The sequence below is a fragment of the Moschus berezovskii genome, chromosome 23 (genome assembly GCF_049115385.1).
Source record: "Moschus berezovskii isolate FMDL1 chromosome 23, NW_MosBer_1.0, whole genome shotgun sequence".
Lineage (NCBI taxonomy): Eukaryota > Metazoa > Chordata > Mammalia > Artiodactyla > Moschidae > Moschus > Moschus berezovskii.
Window position 1 is genome coordinate 61,258,434 of NC_142482.1, and position 19,231 is coordinate 61,277,664.

A 19,231-nucleotide genomic window follows, 5' to 3' on the forward strand; every position below is an offset into this window, starting at 1 on the left:
CCGAGAGGTGGGAGGAGCCTCGGTGGGAGGAGCCGCTGGGTGGGAGGAGCCGCGGAGTGGGAGGACCATCCGCAGGAGGTCCCGGATCTCAGGGCTGCCCACGCCAGGTCAGTGTGCATTCGCCCCAGAGGAAAGCCCAATGCCCACTCCTCTTAGCAAGAGTCCCATCAGGAGAAACACTGGCTTTTAGCAGTCTTCTCCCCTGACATTCAGTCACTGCACCCACGAGAATAACATTAATGGTTTAGTGGCATAATAGTGAACAATAATTCAGTGATAATTCCGTTCCGTTCCGTCGCTCAGTCGTGTCCGACTCTATGCGACCCCGCGGACTGTTCTGGGTTGGCCAAAAAGTTTGTCCAGGTCTTTCCATGCAACCTGGACAAACTTTTTGGCCAACCCAGAAGTATGATGGGCATTTGCACTGCTTTTAACTTTGCAAAGCTCTTTCACTTTGCGTTGGTCCAGCAATTTAATTATGTTGCCAGAAAGAAAGAGGAATTTCCTCCTCCGTTCAGACCCACGGCCCCCGATGTGTCCACACACCCCAAAAGCACCCACAGAAACCACGGAGCCTCAAGGCTGTGAGTGAGTGCTGAGCCTCGGAGGCTCTTCTTGCTTTATGAGAGTCTCCAATGTTTGCAAAATGATTCCCTGTGGACAGAAGTCAGCGCCTCCTGGACTAAGTGCTGAGTAAGAGGTTGATTGAAAAAGACTCAGAAATTTTGAAAAAGGATTGGAAATCTCAAGGAGGGCAGAGTTCATAAGAGAAGCTGGCCTTCCAGAAGAATCACCTTTCTTTGTTCGGGAGATAAAGTGAAACTTTGGGTGAGTAGCATTTTTATTTTGGATTTCAATTTATTTTAAATATTGCATTGATGTTTTTAAAAGAAGCCAGCTTCTTCAAAATGAGGGAAATATGGTGAAAGTTGCTTAATGGCTGGTTAACCAAACTCATTGGCACCATCAGAAGTGTTGAAGGGGATTTGGGAGGTGATGCTTTGCCTGGTTTTATTAATCCCTTCATCCCCATTTATTGAGCCCTGACAAGGTTCAAAAGATGAAGGATACGCAGTCCTATCTTCAGAGAGCTTCACGCTTCAGCTGAGGTTGGAAGGACGTGAGGGAAAGAGCCCTGTGGACTGTTTGCACGGCTGACCCTGGTCGTCCTCCACAGACGCAGTTTCTGGGGAGCCGCACCCAGGGTGTGTTAACTGGGCTCCAGACCTGAGCTCTTGCCCTGGGCTGGCCTCCGATGGAATCTTCCCTTTAGGTGGAAGGATTGGATTTCTCTGGCCCTCAGGTTCCTCTCCCAGAAAGCAAGAGGCTGAAGAGAATGAGAGGGTCCGCTCAGCTTCCTCCTGTGTTACCATCAAAAACTGTATTCGCCACCACTGCATTCGCCACCAGGGAGAGGGAGAAGTTATTGATATTTTGTTGCCTTGGAAGAAAACCAGCCACGATGCCCGAGCAAACACACTAACCAGCTTGCCCCAGACTGCCCTCTGGGCCCAGGAGACTGTCCCTCCTTGCTGGGGGCAGGGGCGGGGGTGGCTGTTTGCAAAGCTTCCGAGAGAGGCCTTAATTAGGGAAGTCTGCACTTGGGTTTAAAGCAAAACAGCCTCTCTTGGCAACAGAGCTTCAAACAGTGAGCCCCGCGCCAGCGTAGACACTTCGGAGTCGACATGGAGTCCAGAGCCCACCGGGCCTTGTGCCCAGAGGCGGGACGGACGCCACCTGAGCCGTCTGCCCTCCCGGCCTGGCCGGGTGAGCCTGGAGCCACCGCAGGCCTCTCTCCTGCAGCCTCGGTGAAGACGCTGTGTGTGGACCCGGCCACGACGGGACCAGGGGGACCTCACACCCAGAGATCTGATTGAGGGGGATTGGATGGCGCCCGGCGCATGAGTTCTCCTATGAAAGGGGAAAAACTGAAAATCAGAGAAGAGAGACCCGGGAGGAACCTTTCATCTCGCCAGCTGGAAAGCGCAGCTGAGCGGGAGTAGCTGAGAAGCCGCTTTTCGTGGAGGATGCGGGGTTGGGGGATGGACATTCTTCTCAGGTCGCCCGGGGCCTGGACATGTTTCCACCCTCATTAAATGGAAATGTGCGGGATGAATGCTCAGCTGAGATCAGAAGGGAGCGTGGCGCTTTCCATCGAGCCCGGAGCAGAAGGGAGCCCAGCCTGTCACTCACTCATTGTCACCATCGCTGGTGTGAGGCCTGCTCTCCCCACGGCCTCCTGGGTGGCAGAAGAAATTCAGGACCCTCAAAGCCACGCAGGACAAGAAACCCACCTCCTTAGGCCATACACAAGGTCATTTCAAGTCCCAGGTCATGCTTCTCAGTCGAATCACTCAACTTGGTTTCAGCGGACTTTCAGCCACTGAAAGTCAGGAGTCTAAAAACATTTTTTTGCAACCAAGGAAATTCAAAGAATGTCCTGAAAACTCCAAAGGCAATTTCAGGAAGTGGGCTGAAAGTTTTGAACCATAGCAGTGCCATCCTCAGGGGTCCGTTGTCCTCTGGGAAGAGGAGGGACTCCTGGGCTCATATTCCGATCGCTTAAACATACCTGTTTCTCAGTAGGACCTAACTCATCAAAAGCTTTTGCGCAGCAAAGGAAGCCACACACAAAAGTAAAAGACAACCCATAGAATGGGAGAAATATTTGCTTAGAGTGTGACCTACAAGGGGTTAATCTCCAGATTTCCAAACAGCTCATGCAGCTCTATATCAAAAATAAAACAATCAAAAAATGGGCAGAAGACCCAAAGAGGTATTTCTGCAAAGAAGACATACAGATGGCCAGGAGGCGCATGAAAAGGAAGTGCTCAACAACACTAATTTTTGGAGAAATGCAAATCAAAACTACAGTGAGGTATCACCTCACACCAGTCAGAATGGCCATCATCAAGAAGGCCACAAACAAGAAACGCTGGAGAGGGAGTGGAGAAGAGGGAAGCCTCCTACACTCCTGGTGGGAATGGAAACGGGTGCAGCCACCGTGGAGAACAGCAGGAGGTTCCTTAAAAAACTGAAAACAGAGCTACCATAGGGCCCAGCAATCCCACTGCTGGGCGTGTACTCTGAGAAAACCAAAATTCAAAAAGACACCTGCACCCCAGTGTTCACAGACGTACACGTTACGATCTGTCCGTAGACAGAGGAACAGATAATAAACTGTAGTACATATTTACCATGAATATTACTCAGCCATTAAAAACAATGAAATAATGCTATTTGCAGCAACGTGAATGGACCTGGAAATTATCATACTGAGTAAACTCAGACACAGAGAGACAAATATACACGTCACTTACTCGTGGAATCTAAAACAAATCACACAAGTGGACGTATTACAGAAACAGACTCACGGGGGTTGGACTCAGTGGGGAAGGACGGGGTTGAAGGCAGATCGGGAGTTGGGATGGATGTGTATACACTGCGACCGCATTTAAAATAGATACCCATCAAGGACCTGCTGTATAGCAAAGGGAGCTCTGCTCAATATTCTGTAATAACCCACATGGGGAAAGAGTTTGAAAAAGAAGAGATACATGTGTATGTATAACCGAATCACTTTGCTGTACACTTCAAACTATCACAACATTAGTAATCAACTATACTCCAAAATAAAATTTAAAAATTTTAAATAAAATAAAAATATCTATTTCTCTATGTAAAAGTCTCATCTGATACAAGGCATTAAGGTTTTTTTTTTTTTTTCTTTAATGATCTAGGTGAGAAGAAAGGTTCAGTTCAGTTCAGTCGCTCAGTCGTGTTCGACTCTTTGGGACCCCATGAACCGTAGCACGCCAGGCCTCCCTGTCCATCACCAACTCCTGGAGTTCACACAAACTCATGTCCGTCCAGTCAGTGATGCCATCCAGCCATCTCATCCTCTGTCGTCCCCTTCTCCTCCCACCCCCAATCCCTCCCAGCCTCAGGGTCTTTTCCAGTGAGTCAAATGAGGTGGCCAAAGTATTGGAGTTTCAGCTTCAGCATCAGTCCTTCCAATGAACAAGGCAAACACGTAAAATAGAATCTTAGACAATGGAGTCTAGATTCTCGCTTTTCGGATCCATCAACAGAAAGCGCTCCATCACACCAGGGTGATCCCGGCTCCCATGACCACTCAGACCAGTTCAGGCTCCAGCCCAAGAGGGCCAGTCCCTCGGGGGATGGGGAGGGACTGAAATTCCCCTGCGCTTTGCTGTAGTCCCGTGTCCGACAGGAAGACAGAGGGGACGACACAGAATGTTAGACTCCAGAGCCCGCTTGGTGGGAGCACAGCTCCGAGCCCAGCACGAAGGGCAGTCAGCTCGGGCTGGTCTCCTAGGGGCCCTCCCTGTCCGGGTCTCTGTGTCGTTCACTGACCAAGGGATGAGTCAGAGGTGAGCCTCCTGACTAGACAGAGGGCTCCACAGAGCTCACGGGCTCAGTGGTGTCCCCGGGAGGGCAGGGGTCACACAGCTGGCCTCGGGAGCTGGAGGCGGGAACTTTCCTGTGGGGAAGCACTCGGGGGTTTCTCGAGGTCTCCAGCGTTGGGGCAGAGAGCTGGGGGCTCCAGGAGTGAGGCATTTTCGGGGTGAAGGAGCCCCTGGCACAACCTTCTGCTGGGAGGACGGGGCGGGCAGAGCCGCGCTGCAGGGTGGGCTGGTGTCTTATTGTCAGACACTGTCCGTCCGCGTCCTGGGCCGGGTACCACGCAACCTCGGGCGGGCGACTCAGCACCACCAAAGCTCTCTCCTCACCTCCGCCACAGCCGTCACGGGTGTGCAGGCACTTCGGGGAGCGATGCACTGGGCGGGTCTGGGGTCCAGGGATGGTTCTTCAGACAGTCAGGAGCGTGGCCCATCCCTGGTTCTGCCAAAGACGCGGAGCCATGTGTTTGTACCAGGAGAGGGCAGGCAGAGGGAGGTGGGGTCAGCTCAGCTGTTAGCTCCTCTGAGTGTCAAATCGGGGCTAGGAAAGCCTGCCCGGGACTGCTCCAGGGCGCGATTGGGTGGGGTGGACGGGACACCGGCCGGCAGGGTGTGGCGGTCCTTCACTCTTGATGATGTGGATTCAGCTCCGTAGATAAGATAGGGGGCTGTCTGGCCTGCCCTGGGCAAAGGGGCCACTGGGGATTCGGGCCGAAACACAGAGGTCAAGACCAGAGTCACCGCTACTGGGAAGCCTGACCACAGGCAGCAAAGTCCAGCTCTGCGTCTGTGGGGCCTGGCTGCAGAATTACTTAGCAGAGCTAACGGAGTGGAACGTCCTGGGGATTCTAGCCTCTTTGCTCTGTTTGACTGATGTTGGAAGCTGACCCTGGTTGGCAGGGATGAGGAATCCTTTAAGCTCGGTCTGGGTCTCTCGAGGGGCTGGGGCCGGGATGACCACTTCTGACGGCACCTGAACAACCCTGGATATTGTACAGTTGTTCACCCGCCCGAGTCCCCTGCTCCCACGATCTCGTGTTCCTTACAGCCGCCCCGTGTGACAGGCGGTTGGTACTAAGGCAGGTGTGAAGATTATTCCCACTTTACTGATGAGGAAGGGCTTCCCTGGTGGCTCAGTGGTAAAGAATCTGCCTCCCAATGTAGGAGATGCAGGTTCGATCCCTGGGTCGGGAAGATCCCCTGGAGGAGGAAATGGCAACCCTCTCCAGTCTTCTTGCCTGGAGAATCCCATGCACAGTGAAGCCTGATGGGCTGTAGTCCAAGGGGTCACAAAGAGTCGGACACGACTTATCAACCAAACGACGACAACAATTCAAGAGGACAGTGAGGCTTACAGAGGTGAGGGGACCAGTTCAAGGTCACACAGCCGGAAGCCCTGCGGTCCCGAGAAAGAATCAGGAAGTCTGACGTGAGATGCTCTGCTCTCCTCGACGAGATCCTGCCAAGTGTTGAGGGGGGCTTGAAATACTTCTCCTCCTGGACTTAGGCTGTGGTGCCTGGAAGCAGACTCTGGAATGAGGAAGCCGGCGAGGGGGCAGGGGCCTCCCTGTCCCAGGTGAAGGGCACCGAATTCCAGGGCCTCCTGCTGCCCTGTCCGTGACCTCCCGGAATCCAGCGCTCTGAGGAGAAGTCTCCACTGGGGACTGGAGGGGAGAACACCCCGTGGAGCTGGCCTCCATTCCCCAGCCCCCGGCCCTGGCCTCCCCACAGCGACAGCTGCTCCTGCTCTTCGGGGTCTGGGCAAAGCCAGCCTGCAGGCAGCAGGCCTGGAAGGCCCTGCATCTTCACCTCGGGGTGACGGCCTCGTGAGCAGCCCTCCCACCCATGCTTTGGGGAAACGTGGAGTTCAGTACCTGAGCGTCACCGCTGTTTCGCGGGCAGCAGGTCCTTCTCGTGTATTTGCTGAGTTATCCCGAAAAGCAGAGGCGTCCCTCCTGACAGCTCCTCACTAGTGTCTCATCTGTTTTCTCTCTGAGATGAAGGGCCCTGGGTGACATCGATATAGTACAGTTTGCACGACGTGTCTAATGAGCACAGAAATGAACGACATCGTTTCTGCTTCAGGAACCGCACCAGGGGACTCTGCTACCCGCCTCCCACCCCACCAGGCTCGTGGTTCAGACCAGCCTCGGGCCCCCTCCCTGCACGTGACCAGGCCTGGATGCAGCATCACAGCCCAGGCGCCATGGTGACAGGCTCACAGGAGCACGGGGCCCTCCAGCCACCGTCACAGCAGTGGAAACCGGCTAGGGATGCTGTTGGGACCTTTCAAGAAGAGCTGCTTCCTTCTGTGGGAGCTGCCAGGGTGGGTGAGCAGGGGACCCACCACGGGAGCCCAAGAATGAGGGCAGCTCCGGGGAGAGATGCACCAGGCTGCGGCGTGTCCGAAGCCAGCCCACCCTGCTCTCTCTGCTTACATAAGCTAGGGAAGTCCCTTTTTTTTGCATAAGTCAGTTTGCCTTAGGTCTGTAGTTTCCGTATGAAAGAAACGCTAATATACTCTTGGTAACTTCCTGTTGATGTCTTGCTGTGTCAGCAAGTATGAGACCCTGCTCTGCTGTCTAAAATAAGTCCATCTCCAGATACTGACGTGCCAGTCACTCAGCTCAGACCACCAACCAGCATGTTCGGTGCCATCTCCCCACCGTCACTTGTGTCCTCAAAGAATACGAGCATTGTCCGCATCTCCTGAGAACACAAGCTGTTCCACGCCTGCTCGGACGACGCTTCACCCGGCCAGGGCCCTTTGTTCACACAGTAGCCATGGGGACAGTTTTTGTGGGTTGGTGGCCCAAAAAGTACCGTTTTCATGATGCTGCTTCTAGATCTTTACCCAAGAGAAATGAAAGTCTGTGTCTACACAGAGGACATCTGTGTATCTGAGGGACCAGAGCAGCTTTATCCCAAGTGGCCCGTGAGCAGGGGGATGGATAACATGTTCACGCAACAGAACATCACTCAGCAGCAGACACAAAGGACAGAGGTATTGCTGCAGGGGCCTCTCACAGGCGTCCTGCTGAACGAAGGCAGATGGACGCCGGGCTGCGGTGCCTGGCTCCACTCACACGCTGAGAACAGGAACGACTGATCTGTGGTGAGAGAAATGGGCCTCTCGCTGTCCAGGGTGGGCTGGACGGTGAGAACCGTCTGCAAAGAGGCGCCGCAGCGCTTTTCCAGGTGACGGACGTGTCTGTACCTTGATGTGGGCGAGGGCTTCGCAGGTGTGTACATCCCTGTTTAAATTTAAAACGTGCACGTGTAAAATATACCTCAATAAAGTCACTTTAAATTTATTATTGGAGTGTAAAGTCATTTTCTAAAGTGAGGATTTCCCCAGAATTCTCAAAACTCCTAATGTTCATATTTAACTAGTCTTTTGAAGAGTGCACTTTCTCCTTCCCACGTCCCTCTGCCCCTGTGTCTTTCTGGCCTATGGATGGGTCTCCTCTGCTGCTCACGGAAAACACTTCGCTTCTGGCCACCACGTGCGGAGGGCTCTCAACCAGCAAGTCTCTGGGACACCATGTTGGTGTCCTGAAGTTTAATTCAGCTCTGACACTGCTGTCCTGGAGTTACATCAAACCCCACGGATCAGGACTCGGTCCCAGCAAGACTGCCCTCCCCACCGCCACTGCAGACGCTTGTTACAAACCCAGCATCACCGGTGTTTCTGATCCAGCAGCTACAGAACAGAGATTGCAATGACCTCCTTCTTGAGTGTGATTCACTTGATGGAGGGGCTCACCGAAGTGGTGGAAGTGTTAACTAACCTTTACCTGTTTATTAAAGAGTGCATTACCAGCCCCTTCCCCCTCTCCAGAGATCTGCAGAGAGAGGTGGTACAAATTTCGAGCTTCTCACCCTGGCTTGTACTTTGGCCACTAGCCTGCCTCTGGGAGCCACCCAGACTCACCTCATTAGAGCAAGGGATGCTCCTGGTACTCTCTGTTTGCTTAGCTTTAAGATTTTATTTTTTATTTTTGGATGTAGATCATTTTTAAACTCTTTGTTGAATTCGTTACAATGTTATGTTTTGGTCTTTTGGCTACAAAGCACATGAGATCCCCCACCAGGGATCAAACCCTCACCCCCTGGGTTGGAAGAGAAAGTCCTAACCACTGGATCACCAGGGAAGGCCTACGCCTAGTGTTCTTATCACCTGGAAACCACAAGGCATGTAGGAGTTCTGTGCTGGGAACCAGCGACAGAGACTCACGTACGTGTTTTTTGTTGATATTGTTGTTGTTTACTCCCTTAGTCATGTCCAGCTCTTTGCGACCCCATGGACTCCTGCCCACCAGGCTCCTCTGCCCATGGGTTTTCCCAGCAAGAATACTGTAGTGGGTTGCCATTTCCTCCTCCAATGTATTTCTTATTATTTCACAACAATGTCATTCTTTACATGCCACAATTAAATCATCATATAGAAATGCCATGAGGCTCCTAAACTTTCACAAATGGTAACTCTTGTGCCTCAGGGCCTTCCTGCCTGCTGTTCCTTCTACGCTTTCCTCCTCTCTTTCTGGCTAAATCCTGCCTACCGTCCCAGTCTTCATCCATTCCAAAAATATTTATTGAGTGCCAGGCAGCGTGGCTACTGAGACACATAAACCAGGGCTATGCTCTGGCCTTTAGACGTACACTAGAAAAATGGAGTTTTCCTCGAACGCCCTTAGATTTATATCCCAGCATTTTCTGGTTGATGAAAAGACTCTGTCAAAGACCATTAACCTGGAGGCTACGGCCGCTCCACCCCATCACCCAACAGCGGCTGCTTCCTCCGCACATGTATTTGCATCCTCCCAGAAGGCTCTGTTAACTCTAAAGAAATGGAGTCTTTGAGAAGGTTACCAAAGCAGGAGGAAAAAACTCTGCCAAAATGAAGGGAAAACTTGGGACAAGTGCACTTCTGGGTTGATAACCAAAACACGATACGAGATGGAACTATAAACAAATGAGACGGGAGAATTTGAACACTGAGTCTGCTTGACTCTCAGGCTGCCTTGAGGCTCATGCCCCACCCCCCAGCCTTCCGGACGGACCACAGCCTGGACTCTAGCAGGCAGGTTTACTGCTGCTGGGGTCTTTCATATTTTAGAGGAGTTTAAAAAATGTTCCTGGAACAAGGTTTCATTAAAATTTATTTTTCGGGCTTCCCTGGTGGCTCAGCGGTAAAGAATTCACCCATCAATGCAGAGGACTTGGGTTTGATCCCTGGTCTGGGAAGATCCCACAGGCCGTGGAGCACTAAGGCCGTGCTCCACAGCTGTTGAGTTTGTGCTCCAGAGCCCGGGAGCCGCAACTCCTGAGCCACGTGCTGCAGCTCCTGAAGCTGATGCGCCGTGGTGCCTGTGCTCTGCAGCAAGAGGCGCCACTGCAGCAAGAAGCCCTCGCGACGAAGAGGAGCCCCCGCTCGCCGCAACCAGAGAAAAGTCCGTGCGGTAGCGAAGACCCAGCACAGCCAAAAGCAAATCAATAAAATTAAAACTTATTGTTCAAGGTTTTATTTTTTTCTGTTCCCCCATCAGCTTTGAGTTCTAAAACCAAATCTTTACTTGATTAAAAACATCATCACACACTGTAAATCAACTATAGGTCCAATTAAAATTTTTAAAATATATCATTGCAGACATAGAAACTATACAGAGGAATATCACTCATTTGGAACTTACAATGAAATAGTGTTTGGAAAAGTGTTAAGTCACCTTTAAAAAAATTTTTTTTTTTTTAAATTTTAGAGTATTTTGACACATAGGAAAAAATTCCAAGGATAGTACAGTTTCCATATACCCTACACCTAAAGCCCCTGCTGTTAACATCTTGCATTAGCCTGGTATATGTGTCAGAACGAATGAGCCAATATTAATACATTTTTACTCACTAAAGTCTCTAGTTCTCTCCTCCACAAAGTCCTTCCCTTCCAGGATCCCATCAGTCGTCACATGACGCTTGGTCATCACCTCTCTCTGGCTCCTCTGAGCTGTGCCATCGCTCACACTTCCCTTGCTTTGGATGAGCCGGGCAGTTTCCTCTTCTGGTCAGGTATTTGGTAGGATCCCTCAGTCGGGATGCACCTGTATTTCCCTCCTGGTTAGACAGGTTTTGGGTTTGGGGGAGGAAGATTCCAGAGGTAAGGGCCCTTCTCATCCCACGAGGTCAAGGTTACGTGCTCTCCGGCTGACTTGTCCTTGCTGGTGTTGAAGTGATGACCTTCCCTCTTCAGAAGGGAACGCCGCGGCCAGCCCACACTCGACAAGCGCTGAGTTGCGCTCCACCTTCTCGAGGGCCATGTGCCTACCTGTATTGTCTGCATTCTTCCATGGGAGAGATTTCTCTCTTCCCAGCTTTATTCAATCATTTTCTGTCTCACTATGGACCTGGGGATAGGGCTTTGATGTACTCAGTACTCTGTCGTGTCTGACTCCTTTTCGACTCCATGGACTGTAGCCTGCCTGGTTCCTATGTCAGTGGGATTTCCCAGGCAAGAATGCTGGAGTGGGTTGCCATTTCCTCCTCCAGGGGATCTTCCCGACCCAGGGACAGAGCCTGCGTCTCCTGCCTCAGCAGGCAGATTCTTTACCGCTGAGCTACCTGGGAAGCCTATGGTTCTTTTATACTTTGGGTTATTAACCAACATGACTTTATCTTGTTGCTCAGATCAGCAGCTTGTCTCTTTGACACGGCTCTGCTGCTGTGTGTGTGACAAGGAACATTCTGACATTCCATTTATTTCTTTTAAATTTTATTGAAGTATAGTTGACTTAAAATGTTAATTTCTGCTGTAGAGCAAAGTGATTGTTATACATGTAATATACACATTCTTTTTCATGTTCTTTTCCATTGTGATTTAATCACAGGATATTGAATACAGTTCCCTGTACGATCCAGTAGGACCTTGTTCTTTGTTCATCCCATATATGCTAGTTTTCATCTGCTCATCCCAGACTCCCAATCCTCCCCTCCCCTAACCCCTGCCCACCCCCTTGGCGACCACAAGTCTGTTCTCTAGGTGTGTGAGTCTGTCTGTTTTGCAGACATGTTGATTTGTATCATGCATTAGTTTCTACATGTAAGTGATATCACACTTCTTAACTACAAGAAGGCAAACGTGACATCTGTGAGTTTTAGCAGACAAAAGCCAGCCCCCAATTCTAGATCAATTTGTTATACTAATTGCTTTTAAACTCAATAAGAGTTCAAAATTAAATTGTAACCAAGCTTTTAATTGGGCCCTATCAATCAGATTTATAGTTGAATTGCTTTTTGCATAGAAGTCTTATCGTCACTTTGTTACTTCTTTTCACTTCCCTTGATCAGGAACAATGAATTGGCTTGTACTTCTCCAGTTTTTCTCAAGATACTCCCTGTAGGTTTTTTCAAGGATAGACTTTGTGACATTTTTATTACTTCTTCCACAGAACAAAAGTAGCTGTTGCACTTTCATTTATGATAGGTTTTGTAAATGTCAAATTCCTTGTTAGTCAAAAGTTAACATTTCAAAAGTCAAAGGATGATGTAAATAAAGTTCAAATGTACACAGTAGACTTTGAAGTAATTTCATATCACTTTCTCCCATCCTCCAAAAATCAAGATAACCTACCTTTCAAATAGCTATTTGAAAGAAAGAAATCAGACTGTATTAAAAAAGGACATGATGTTTTAAAATCTTCTACCTGCATTTCAAGTATAAATAAAAAGCATGAACATACAGGTTCAAAAGAAAAGAAAACAATGTGAAATACATTTGCTATGATTGCTTTGTACATTTTAAATTTATTAACCCTGATACCAATTCCTTGAAACTAACTCTTCCAGAATTTTGGAGGATTTAAAATTAGACTTCTATCAACTTTAGAAGTAAGTTAAATAATTTTTTTCCCTCCTGCTATCTCCAAGGAAACAAAATTGTTCAAGTGTATTGGTGATTCATTTGTATCTTTTATTTCTTTTCATTATTTTCTCAATTTTAATAAAATTACAGACATTTTTGACATGCTTTCAAAGGAAGAGAAATGGAGTTCAGTGAGTTCAGAATACTAACATAAATTTAGGGTCACAATCTCAGATGTTCTCTGGGGCCAGATAAATGACGTGCACACACATTCCAGTGTGCCCAGCAGAAACAAGAGAAGCTGGAGAACTCCTGTCTGTCCACTGTCTTTCTTTTTTTTTTTTTTTATGGCTGAATAATACACCAGTGCACATTTTATTAAATTCAGGTTGAAACAGGCAAGAACTTGAGTCTCTGGCTGGCCTTTCTATGGCCAGGTCCTGCTCGACAGCGTTCATTCCCATGGAGGTTCTAGACTCTCAGATGGACTGGACCTCTGCGATCAGCTCAGGAAGGAGGACCCCCTGGAGCCCTGGGGCGAAGTGGCTGCTCCAGTCGTTCACACTCAGCCAGGGCCCGCGGAGGGAGCGCAGGACCCACCGGCGGCCTCCGTGGTCCACATCTCAGCCACTGTGGACGCGGACCAGGCCTGCGGTCAGATTCGTGCTTTCCAATCACCTCTTTCACGTTGCATTTCTGCTTCTGAAGTGCCTTTCTGCCCTCTCTACCGTGAGGGTGCCGGAGGGCAGGCGCCTTGGCAGGGGAATGCCCAGGAGGCCCTTGAAACGGTGGCAGAGGCGGAGAATGAACGGGCGTGGGGGCGCGGCCCTCCAGGCTCCCACGCGCTCTCCTGTCCACTGTCTTTCAAGGAAAGGAGTATCACAATGGCCTGGGCTTCTGCCACGTACTTCAAAAAAATCTCCTGATTTTTAAGTTAGTTATTTTTTGGGAAGCATAGTGTGTGGTCTATGAGCTGCTTTTGACCCACAAATCATCGTCTGCAAACCCATTTGTCGTTCCATTGCTAAGTCGTGTCTTTGTGACCCCATGGGCTTTCTTTTCCTTCACTATCTCCCAGAGTTTGCTTAAACTCATGTCCATTGAGTCAGTGATGCCATCCAACAGTCTCATCCTCTGTCGTCCCCTTCTCCTCCCACCTTCAGTCCTTCCCAGAATCAGGGTCTTTTCCAGTGAGTTGGCTCTCCAAATCAGGTGGCCAAAGTATTGGCGCTTCAGCTTCAGCATCAGTCCTTCCAGTGAACACCCAGGACTGATCTCCTTTAGGATGGACTGGTTTGATCTCCTTGCAGTCCAAGGGACTCTCAAGAGTTTTCTCCAACACCACAGTTCAAAAGCATCAATTCTTTGGTGCTCAGCTTTCTTTATGGCCCAACTCTCACATCCCTACATGACAAGTGGGAAAACCATAGGTTGGACTATACAGACCTTTCTTGGCAAAGCGACATCTCTGCTTTTTAACACACCATCTAGTTTTGTCATAGCTTTTCTTCCAAGGAGCAAGTGTCTTTTAACTGCCCACAAGAACTTCACATTGGGAGCTAACCGATTTAACCACAATACCTTAGAATAAGACAGAATTGTCAGGACCATTTGAATTCTCCTACTGGCTGATCTGAGCACTATATTTGAGAGATTCAACAAACATGAAAAGGCTGCTGGGTGACTGAAGAATCAGAGTAAACAGAGATGAAGATCCTAACAGATGATATCACCAACCAGTAACAACAGGACACACGTACTTATTCAACAATATATACTGTCTTGGGTGTGCCAGGCAGCCGAAATACAGCTGAGGCAGGAACTGTCTGGAGTCAGGAGGCAATAAATAAATAAGCAAACAAGAAAACTAGCCCTTAGTGATAACTACGGTGCAGGAAAGTAGAATTCAGTAATGCGATAGCAGGCGTCTGATAGGCTGCGCTGTACCAGCTCGTGATCCCGAACACTTAGCCTGGCGGCCTTCGGTTTCCACTTCTTTCTGCTGACTCATTTCGTTCTAGCTCCCTGTGAGGTCACTTGTGATATGTCTTAATAAATTAAAGTGGACTTTAACTGTTAACTTTTAATCTTCTTGACTAGATTTGGGGGGCATGTCGAATCAGGACGAATTTAGGAAAACCCTAATCTGATCGGTAATTTAATTACAACGACCAGGTCAGTGTGGCGCTGGCTAATTCCAAACATCTTAGGTAACTTCCTTTTAGTTTGATTTTTTAAAATTTTAAATTCATTTTTCAATTGAATAATTGCTTTACAGAATTTTGTTGGTTTCTGCCAACCATCACCATGAATCAGCCACAGGCGCATATATGTCCCCTCCCTCTTGAATCTCACTCCCCACCTCCCTCCGCTCTCCTCCCCTCTAGGCTGTCATACAGCAAATTCCTGTTGGCTATCTATTTTACATATGGCAGTGTAAGTTTCCATGTTACTCTCTCCATATAGCTTGAATTTTAAGGGGTTCCATTTCACATATGTCCCCAAGTTCTGGGAATGTACCACTTGAGGGTTTTTACCACCATTTTGAAACAAGAGCTGACAACAGCTTGGCAAAGAAACTCCTCCCCAAGGCCAGGGATTCTCCCACTGAAAAGTCAGTTCAGTCGCTCAGTCGTGTCTGACTTTTTGCCCCTCCATGCATATTGACAAATATCTTTTAAAAGTCTTTCCTATGATTCTTTTTTCTTGATTTTTTTTCTGTGTGCTTTGTTGAGGTTTTGTTGTTTACCTTGCCTGTTGAAATGGAGGAAACCCCGGAGTGTAAAGTCAGAAGACCTGGTTCCAAGCTAGATGTTTGGCTCTGCCTGGCCTGTATTCACCTAACCCTGCAGCTTCATCTTGAGGACCTACCTCTTGGGGGTCCCGAGCGGACTGAGTGACTGGGTGAGTCTGAAAGCCAGCACTGCCAGGTTCAGTCTACGGAAACAAGGAACACTAACGAGTGCTCAGTGTTTAGATACACGCAGCGTTTGAGACCCATTTCTCCGAGGTCTGCGTTTCCTGCGGGCCCCTTGCTTATCTAATCTCCCCTTCTCAGGCTCACAGGGGACTCCACAGCTCCCTGCCCCCGAGGCCCCTGGAAGCCTTTAAAGAATTCTCTTTCTGTCTCTCCAGTCATGCTAGTTTTATGTAGTAAGTACGTATTGCCCATAACAAAGAGGAACCCCAGGTTAAAAATGTAAGGAAATAATGGAAATCCAAGAGTGCGTTCTGTAAGCGCAGCTTCTTTTGGAAAGCAAAAGCATTTCTTCCACTTTTTCCCCCCTAAACAAGGGTGGAAATGGACTACTCTATTTGAGACACTCGTTAATAAACTTCCCAGAATGTCAAGTCAAGGGTCTCTATCATTGGGCAGGCCGGGTGCAGGAGAAAATGTGCGAATGCGGCCGTTTGCCGCAGGGCGGTGTTCCGTGTACCGCGCTGGCAGCTCGGTCGGCCCCAGGAACGCGGGAGTGGAGGGGAGGCCGGCCCCGCGGTGCCCTGTGCGCTCCGCCGGGATCGGAGTGCACCTCGGGCAGGGGGTGGGGGACGCCAGCACCTTCGCGATCCGGTGTTGATATTTACATGTAACTCCAGGTTGGCAATATATCCGTACGGCTTCGTGTTTAGACAGCATTCCTTTGGGAGTAGGGCGAGAAATGGCGACTTGGGAGCGGGTGCTGCGGTCGGTCTCGGGGGACCTGACGCTGCGGAAGACCCACGACCTGAAATGGGCAAACGCGCCCACTCCACTCGTGTCGGCACCTCGAAACAGCGCCGGGGGGGGTGTTGCTCCCAAACGCTGGCGGCCCTTGGGCTCGGGGCCGGGCGTGGGGTGCAGGTAGCTGGTGGCGGGCACTTGGGAAACGGATAGAGGTCACCGAGGGCCGGCGCCCGCCGGAGCCGAGCCCGAGGACCACACGATCACCCGCCCGGCGCGCGCCGCCCCCTCCGAGCCCCCGACCCCACGCGCCCGCGGCGGCGCGCGCCGCCCCCTCGCCCGGCCGGGCGCCGAGCTGAGCCGGGCGGGGATCTTCGCGCCGGCGGCCCGGCGCCCGAGTCCCCGCCCCTCCCGCGGCGGCGGCGGCGGGCCGGAGGGGGCGCTCGCGCGCAGGAGCGGGCGCAGCAGGTGCCGCGTTACCTCCGCGGCGCGGGGGGAGAGGGGGCGGGCCGGGGCGCGGGAGGCGGGGGAAGCCGGGGAGCCGAGCCGGCGAGCGCGGCCGGCGCTGCAGGCTGGCACCGGGCTCGCGGCTTCCGGGAGGCGCCGGGGTCGGATAAATACATCCCGGGCGCGCGGGGATCGCCGAGCCGCCCGCACCGCGCGCGCCGCGCCCCGCAGAGCTCCGCCGGCCGGCCCCGGCCCCGCGCCGCTCCTCCTCCTCGAGCGCGCCGCGCGCGGAGCCGCGGAGAGCGGCGGGCTCGGCCGCCGGCGCCCGGGCCGCTGAGCCGATGAGCGGCGGCGGCTGAGGGCCGCGGCCTCTGCCCGCCCTCCGCCCGGCGCCCGCCGGGGCCGCAGCCGGGGCGCGGGTGGCCGGCCATGGGGGCGCAGTGACGCGCGCGGCGGCCGATCGTCCCTGCGAGCGGCGGGCCCTGCTCGGCGGCGGCGGCGGCGGCGGCGGCGCCGGGCCCGCGCGCTCTGCCCCGGGCCCCGCGGGAGCCTCCGCCGCGCTCTATGCGCCTCTGCGGGCGCCGCGGGCCCGGGCCATGGCGATAGACCGGCGGCGCGAGACGGCGGGCGGCGGGCCCGGGAGGCTGCCGCCCGCGGCCGAGGAGAACGGCTCCCTGCCGCCCGGGGACGCGGCGGCCTCGGCGCCCCTCGGGGGACGCGCGGGCCCCGGCGGCGGCGGTGACATCCAGCCGCTGCCCGCGCCGCACGCCGCCGGCGGCCCGCACCCGAGCCTCCTGTTGCTGGACTACGATGGGTCGGTGCTGCCCTTCCTCGGGGGCCTGGGCGGCGGCTACCAGAAGACCCTCGTGCTGCTCACCTGGATCCCCGCGCTGTTCATCGGCTTCAGCCAGTTCTCGGACTCTTTCCTCCTGGACCAGCCCAACTTCTGGTGCCGCGGGGCCGGCAAGGGCGCCGAGTCGGCGGGGGTCACGGCCACGGGCCAGTGGGGCGGCGGCGAACTGGCCAACGGGACCAGCCCCCCGACCACCCTCTTCCCCACCGCCGCCTGGGCGACAGCGGGCCCCCTCGGCAACGGCAGCGGCGCGGACGGGGGCGAGGCGCCGCCCCTCCCGTCCCCCCCGGACAAGGGAGACAACGCCTCCAACTGCGACTGCCACGCGTGGGACTACGGCATCCGCACAGGCCTGGTGCAAAACGTGGTCAGCAAGGTAAGGGCAGCGACCGCGCCGGCCCCGCGTCCCCCTCCCGAGCGAGCGCTGTGCCCTCCGCGGTCCCCGCGCGCTCTGCGGACGGGGTCCTGCGGTGGTGCGCGCCCGCGTGTCCACGGCCTCCACTGGGCTCGCCCTCCTTGCGTCCCCCAGAGAGAGGTGCGGGCCTGGGTGCGCGGTTGGGCTCCCGCAGCCCTCCGCGGTGGTGCTGCCTCCCGACTCCAAGGGGCACCCAAACTCGCGTCCCCGCTGGCACACATTCAAGGGGCGCCCCTCCCTCTGCGAGGGAGCGAGCTTCCCTCCCCAACTCTGGAGCTGTCACTTCGTTCGGGCAGGGGTGGCCCGCGGAGGGCGAGAGGCTGATCTGTGAGCCGCTGGCCCTGAGGACGCGCCTCTCTCAAGGTCTGCCCGCTGGAGCCAGGCCCCGGGCTAAGCCCTTTGCCGGCCCGCTGCCCCGAGTCTCCCACAGAGAACCAGCCCCTCCAGAATCGCTCCGATGCCCCGGCGTTCTTCCTGGCAGACCGCAGCCATCCCTCGCTGGCTCTGGAAACTGACTAAAACTGATGGAAGAGCCCAAGTGGTGGCCCGAGTAGCAAACGGCTTTTGAAATCTCCCTTTCCCTGTCCCCAAGAGGACAGTCCTCCCAGAGGCTGGGGTATTTATTTCCGGTTGGAGTTTGCCACCCCCAGTGTTCCTGAGAGAGCAAACACCTCTAGAGTATAGGAAGGGTGCTGAGTTTGTCCTGTTCCGGGACAACCAAGCTCTCACACAGCAGCCCTCTTGTCTGGGCGTTGAGATCAGATCCTGGCCAGCTTCAGCTCAACATGGACTTGCTCCAGCCCAGGGTTCCCCTCAAGCCGAGGTCCTGCATCCTGGGAGGCAGAACAGGAGTGTTTGCGAGAGATGCGTGGCCCAAAGGCGGAGAATGGGCACCACTAGGAAATTAACACCCAAGGCTCCTACATATTGTATGGGTTTCTTAGCATGTCAGCGAGCTCGTATGCCAGTGTGTCAAACGACTTGTGTTATTTTGCTCCTTCTGTGTCTTAAACAACTAATTTGCATTTCAAAGTAAGCGTAGACCTGTCTCCCACTTCCTTGCAGTTCTGGGCAGAGTTTGAAATGCTTTGTTTACATGCAAGACTGAAATTTGACAGTTTATAATAATCCGTGGGCGTGTAGCCCCCTTCCTCCGAAACGTGTGTTAGTAAACAGTTGTACCTCTTGGATGTGTAAGATGAAACTCTTACATCATCATAACCATTGTCATCAGCTTAACCAGCCTGGTGAGAAGTGATCTGGCCTCTGGGAACTGTTGGATTACCTGTTAATGGGGAGATCCTTCTAGCTTGTTCACCTTGAGCCCCCTGCCCCCAATCAGCCTATCCTCTGCCAAGGTGTTTCTGTGACTGTTTCCCATCCATGGAGGTCAATATCTATCTGTCTTTTGTTTACCAGCAGGAAAAATGAAGAACATTGAGTATCTTAACACTGTTTGTATGTCTGTGAAAGTAAGGGTTTGCAACACTGTCAAATACTTTGAGCCTCTTTCTAAAGTAGGGGAGGAATTACCGAGATCAAAGCAGATGCGTGTACAGGGTGGTCTGTCCCGGGGTGA

The 19,231-nt window shown here is 52.6% G+C and overlaps 1 protein-coding gene and 1 long non-coding RNA gene across 5 annotated transcripts in view; one reads left to right on the forward strand and one right to left on the reverse strand.

Annotated features, from left to right (window-relative positions):
- Window positions 1-3,847: 3,847 nt before the first annotated feature.
- Window positions 3,848-17,398, reverse strand: LOC129543856 (uncharacterized). 3 transcript variants are annotated; one of them, XR_008683347.2, is made up of 3 exons: window positions 17,262-17,398; window positions 6,299-6,469; window positions 3,848-5,941 (listed from the first exon to the last, which is right to left on the reverse strand). It is a non-coding gene; the product is annotated as an uncharacterized LOC129543856 (long non-coding RNA). The 3 variants fall into 3 exon arrangements; XR_008683346.2 differs by having other exon boundaries at window positions 3,848-6,088; XR_016036085.1 differs by having other exon boundaries at window positions 3,848-6,088; window positions 6,299-6,431; window positions 17,262-17,347.
- SLC22A23 (solute carrier family 22 member 23) overlaps window positions 16,845-19,231 on the forward strand; it is a 132,111-nt gene continuing 129,724 nt past the window's right edge. The window contains exon 1 of one of the 2 annotated variants that reach the window (XM_055407209.2): window positions 16,845-17,613. In XM_055407209.2, coding sequence (XP_055263184.2) covers window positions 16,981-17,613 — 633 coding nt within the window. In that variant the 5' untranslated portion in view covers window positions 16,845-16,980. The remainder of the gene's footprint in view (window positions 17,614-19,231) is intronic. The other variant, XM_088831339.1, reaches the window with a different exon arrangement.